This window comes from Malus sylvestris, chromosome 6, assembly GCF_916048215.2.
Source record: "Malus sylvestris chromosome 6, drMalSylv7.2, whole genome shotgun sequence".
NCBI lineage: Eukaryota > Viridiplantae > Streptophyta > Magnoliopsida > Rosales > Rosaceae > Malus > Malus sylvestris.
The window spans coordinates 25,705,567-25,711,524 of record NC_062265.1 but is presented as its reverse complement, the minus strand read 5'-3'; the positions used below and the strand labels follow the sequence as shown (position 1 = coordinate 25,711,524).

Genomic DNA, 5,958 nt, shown 5'->3' with positions numbered 1-5,958 from the left:
CTCAACTTTCTTCATGGTATCAGAGTAAATAGGCTCACGTGTGAAGCCCAACGGTCACACATACTCTGTGTCACCCAATTCGTGTTAGCTTGAAAATCACGTGAGGTGGTGTGTGAGGATGTGAAGGTAAAAGAGTCCCATATTGGGAAAAGAAAAACCTTACAAGAGCTTATAAGAGATTGGACTACTCCCTATATTACCAATTACCTGAACTTTCTTCATGCTTCATTCCATTTGTCTATAGAAATAAAGATCATATGTGTAAAATGTAGAAGTATGTTCCTCTAAACTTGATTTTATTAAAGAGTCAAATGTATACATGTGTAAGTATGGAAATCTCTTTAAAAACTCTACGTACGATAACATTAATGATGGAATTTTTTTTTGTGTAAACTTGATTCCAGCAGTCCCTCCCTCCTAATAATTTTTTTTTTTTTTTTTTTTTCGGTTGACAATACCGCATAAAGTCTGAAAGGAAGATAAACTACGTTAGAATGCCATGAGGCCAATCGACTCTAGCTATATCAACAACTAGATGTCGAAAAAATGGCGAGCTTGCTTAAAATACTGGAGTACGTTTAGGGCTAAATAGTACCTACGAAAAATTAACAAAGGTGTATAAAAATAAATTACTTCCAATACTTTGTGAACTTCATTCTGCATGCAAAATTCAAATTTCTTTTCTCGTATTTTAGATTAATTTAGAGTAAATACTTGTGAACAAGATACAAGCTCAAATTTCTAGTGGGAGTTTCCAGCTAGGGAGAGAGAGGAGGAGGTTGTCAAAACAATAAAAGCCAGCCATATATTAACACTTGACAGAATTCATTACCCTATTGAAAGGAATATATCAGCTTCTGTATATGTACATACCTGCTAGAAAATCCAAAACCGAAACTGACTGTTATTACATCTGATACTCATCATGTTCTAGACCGTAAGTGCATCAAAATGGTGTTACTTCATTAATGTAAAATGCAATTCCTTTTGCGGGAAATTCAATTACTAACTTTTACTAGAAATGCTTCATTAGTTAAAATAGACAAACAAATAAAATTAACTTAAATTGGAAACTAATATTTAGCTGTACAGACCATACATCTACATCTAACTGTTGCAAATATATGTTTTACAAGTTAATTAGTTTCTGGATTTTGTACTTGCATGTCAAAGAAAATTTTAATTTCTATAAATGTAAACACTCATAAACTTCTTATATAGAGATTTAGGGTAGGAAAATGATTACTCATAAATATCAGTTATGTCAGAGGTAGGATTTGTATATATTAAGTTATGTAGGTGTATAGTATACGATCTCTCTACATATCCGTATTGCTTAAACTTATTATACATACACAAATTTGTACCAAAAATTAACTAGAAACCACTGAACGATATCAACCAAAAAAAAAAAAAAAAGAAGAAGAAGCAAACAGTACTAATATCATCATCAAATGAGTTTTAGTAAGTACTATAAGGATTTAAAAATTCCTAATATCTTACCATGTCACATTAGTAGTGACACTAGTGAAAGAATTTAGGAGTAATGATCAGGAGAATGAACAACATTAGTATATGAGCAATTAATTACTAACTACAAACCAAATATTCCTAATCCTTGTATATTTGTGCTTTTCTTTTAAAGAAAAAAAAAACTGTTGAAGGATTTTGCCAATTATCTCTCGTGTAAGAGGGCACAATTTGTATATGCTAAAATCAACTGAGTGGCTGATGTGGGATGTTTCCTAATAATGTTAAAGTTTTTATATATTACCATTAGAGTATTTTGTGTATATTACCATGTTCATTTTGTTAAAATTCTGTATGAATTACTTTTTTATGCATGTCTCAAGCATGAACCCTTCGAAAGAGCTAATTCTTTTTCCTCTCATAAAAATAATTAAACTAAATAAAATTAAGGGAAAAAAAAAAAGAAGAGAAAGTTCAAAGCGAGTGTAACCCTAGGCTATGATGAGAATGTATAATGCTCATGATTTCAATTCGCATGCAGAGAAATCCTAAGATGGTTGAAAAATTTGTATAAAATCAGGCCTTAGCAATAAGTTAAAGTTAGGCTCACTGCTCGTTAATTTTGTTCCTCATTTTACTTCATGCATGCAACTAATGCATTCAACTAATACACATATATGCCAACTAATGCATTCAACTCACTGATCCTTAATTTTGTGACAGATTATTTGAACTATAGAACAAGAATAGATCAGCTTTCTATTGTAAAGTTTTCATCCACATCACAATGGTAAATGATGAAAAACATGATTTTTTAGGTGGCAAAAGAACCTGATCATGAATCTGTATATGTATGTATATGTACATGTATCTATCATCCATATCTTTAAACTGATTATAAAATATATCATCCCGAAATATCAACCATGATCGATCAAAAACATTAAAAATTATAGAGACGACGCCCTATAGTATATTGTTTTCGTCTTCACAACACTATGATTTTATAAAATTCACATTACAATAGAGCATGCAGCTAGCACTCTAGCTACATCTCTACTACTCTTATTGTCATGCTGTTGTTGTTGTTACAAGTTAAAAAATGTGGTCCATATAGAAAGTTCAAACCATGAAAAAGGTACTGTTTAATCCTTAATTAAGTTCAGTACTACCAAATATGCATTTTGTTGATCAAATGCAAAGTTCAAAATTTTCTTGTAAGTAAAAACCAAATGCAACACAGACATAAAAATGTCGTACCCAGTGCACAAGGCTCCCGCTTTACGCAGGGTCTGGGAGAGGTGAATGTCGGCTAACCTTACCCCCATTTATGAACAATAATAGTAGTACTAGAGGTGCACCATAATACATTAGCTATATTGATTTGTAGGAGAATTTAATTTTAATTTTGCAGTGAAATGAAAAGAAAAAATTAAGGTGGCAACAAGAAAATCAATAAATTAAATTACTTTAGTGCAGAAAAAGAAGGTAGCAAGAATTAATGAGGGAAAATAGTTAAAGATGTAAAGAGAGATATATTTTCAATTAAGGACATATATATAACAGAGCTGGCTACCTTATTGCTTTTAATCTCTGCAAGTCTGTCTGAGAAAACCTGCGAGCACTGGTGTGCCCAACGAAGCAGCGACAAGAACAACAAACCTACCAAAGGTAAAATACAAAACTGCAATTACATCAGGTCGCTCTAGCACTAGCAGCACTTTTGTTCTGATCATCATCTGTTTCCTGAGCAGTCAGCAGGAAAGGTTGTTTCTTCCATTTACTTACTTAAATGAAAACAACAACAGCAACATTGGAGGGAGGGAGGGAGAGAGAGAGAGAGAGAGACCGAAGAGATTAATATACGAGTACATAAGTATATAAATTGTAACAAATTCATATTTCATATAAATTGTAAAAATTCATATTTCATATCATCAGTGATACAAAATGAGAGCATGAAATCTTGGGGAAATGATGGATCTATGTCTTGATAGAATATACCACTGCGCTGAATATGATCTATATCTATCTATATAGATTGTTATTATATAATATAAAAATATTTTTACACATGAAAATTAAGTTACAAAAACTATAAATAAAGCAATCACTTCATTAGATCATCATCATTTCATTCTCTTATAAAATAAAAACCCAAAACCTTGTACCTTTTCTGTACTGATGACTATCAATTGATCTGAAAAATCAGTTCTCTCCCAACTTCTTCTTATTCAATTGCCAATTTGCCACATCATCCCATTTTCTCCTTCTGCATTCCTCGTTTCTCTCCTTAATTTTGACAACCTTGGATGTTTATTGGCACTGTGATGGAGTAGTCAACTAGACATCAAAGTCCAAGGACATGGAAGATGGGGAGGCCTTGCCACTCATGTTGAGAAAGTCGGTGGTGGTACTAGTAGTGGTGGTAGAGGGCATGGTTTGGTGGAGGAGAGGCATGCCGTCGTAGAGCCTTAATTGGAGCGGTGGGGGTTGCGATGGCGGCGAAAGTTGGTGATGGGCATGATGATGATGATACTGGGATGATGATAATGTGGTTGAAGACAATATGTCACATTCATGATCCGACTCCGATATGGGACACTCCATGTTCACTCCAAATAGCCTCAGCTTCTTGGCTGCCGCCTTCCCATGGACCACTGGCACCGACTCCAGAACCATATTCGACTCATGAACCCGACCCAGCTGTACTTGTTGGTGTTGTTGAAATTCTATTACTCCGTTGTCCCCTTGCTCGTGAAACTGTGGCGGGGCAGCGGATGAAGCTGATCTCAAATAATAAATCGGCCTAGTAGAGTTAACCACATTTCCGTAACCATAAGAACCTGAACCACCACCACTTGTCCCAGTATTTCGATATGGGTGATGCATATTGACGCCGTAATTAATCTGCTGCTGCGACAAGAGCAAGTGGTCCTGAGTCACTACTGCCCCGGGAGGTCTCATCAGCAACGGACTCCATGGAACCGACCGGTGAGGGTTCCAGGAGTATTGATGCTGATGAGGAATTGCAAAATTGGGCTGATAATGTGGATGAAGCGGGTGGTGGTGGTGGTGATGGTTTGGATCAGGCACATCTGGGCGGCGCCGCCAATCAATAAAAAGACGGTCTTTCCCCACCTCACCAAGTCCTCGCTGGAACGAGACTATGTCGCCGGCGTCGAGCTTTTTCTCCTTCACAAACCTGCTCCACCCTTTGGTCATCACGTAGCTCTGGCTGCTGTTCCAGTAGGAGTACCTAAACCGCCACGGCTTCCCGTTCCGGTCCTCGAAATTCAGCAGAAGCCCTTTCTCGTTGCTGGAAGAATCCAACGGGAAGTACTTCTCGGCATGCTGTTTCGGGATGACGAGGCGGTTGAGCTTCCCTACGTCGCTCGGCGTCACGACTTTGTCGAACATGTGCTCCCTCTCGATGGGGATTGGGTTTTCTTCTCTTTGAGCACCACCATCTTCGTTGTTTTCTTGGGGGGCCGAGTCCATAAGCTCGAGCTTCGTGTCGGGGCTGCCGCTGCCGTGGTGCCAGCTGCGGCTTCTGCTGACAGCGGAAGAAGGGACCAGAGTGGCTACGCCGGTGGTTTTGTTGTAGTGAGGAGAAGATGAAGATGAAGAGGGAGAGGAAGAATATGAGAAAGGAAGCTTACCTCTCACCATATTTTGGTCATCCTCAGTAGAAAACCCAGCATCTCTAGCTCTTGCGGCTGCTGCTCCAAAATTCATGATAAATAAAAAATAAAATAAAAGTGGAAAATTAGGGAAAACAAAACCCCACTTCTTGTTTTTGACTACCTCAAACTCCTAGATCTTGGAGATCTAAGGGAAGAAGAAAAAAAGCAGGTGTGTTGGGGGCTAAACTCTAAAGCTAAGACTTTTCTTTTCGCACTTTCCTCTTTCTTTTATGTTATTATTATTGTGGGGTTTTTTCTCAATTTTTTGTGGTTTTTTTTTCTAGGGTTGAGATTGCTGATGGAAAATTCTATGATGGAAAATTCTAGTGAAGAAGAAGAGGAAAGTAGGAGGAAGCTGCAGGCTGAAGAGAAGCAGAAGCTAGAAGAGTAGCTCTCAATACAATGACAGTCGGTGCATTCTTCTTTGACCAACAAGACTCAGATACCCCATGAACGTTTCAAAGAGTGCAAAGAAGTTCCTCTTCTTGTTGACCTTGGGCTTTGAGAGAGAGAGAGTGTGTGTAAGGGAGGTAGAGAGTGTAAGGGAGGGAGAGAGAAGAAAAGAAGTTAAAAGAAGAAATAGAAAGAGATATTTGTAGGAGTAATTTTTCAGTTTTTGAAACCACTATTACATGATGTTATTATTTTATTCAATTTAAAATATATTAATTATTTTTATTATTAAATTTTAAATGTATGACATATTAACTATATTGTTTATTTATATTATAACACGTAAAAGAATCTCTATTTGAAGAGAAGGCTGAATATTATAGGCCATGCCTGAAACCTTCTCCAGTTA

At 36.8% G+C, this 5,958-nt stretch overlaps 1 protein-coding gene across 5 annotated transcripts; it reads right to left on the bottom strand.

Moving 5' to 3' along the window:
- Positions 1-279: 279 nt before the first annotated feature.
- LOC126626529 (B3 domain-containing protein Os03g0120900-like) lies at positions 280-5,703 on the bottom strand. Of its 5 annotated transcripts, none has more exons than XM_050295889.1 (3): positions 3,642-5,703; positions 874-3,132; positions 280-468 (listed from the first exon to the last, which is right to left on the bottom strand). In XM_050295889.1, exon 1 carries the CDS (start codon positions 5,206-5,208, stop codon positions 3,814-3,816), a length of 1,395 nt encoding a protein of 464 aa, XP_050151846.1. In that variant the 5' UTR covers positions 5,209-5,703; the 3' UTR covers positions 280-468; positions 874-3,132; positions 3,642-3,813. The 5 variants fall into 5 exon arrangements, with proteins under 5 accessions (XP_050151846.1, XP_050151847.1, XP_050151845.1 ...); XM_050295890.1 differs by having other exon boundaries at positions 3,047-3,132; XM_050295888.1 differs by lacking the exon at positions 280-468 and having other exon boundaries at positions 656-876; positions 3,047-3,132.
- Between the last annotated feature and the right edge of the window lie 255 nt (positions 5,704-5,958).

Bases quoted from the DNA above. Each gene is read 5' to 3' on its own strand.
- LOC126626529 (XM_050295889.1), bottom strand. From the start codon at position 5,208: ATGAATTTTGGAGCAGCAGCCGCAAGAGCTAGAGATGCTGGGTTTTCT.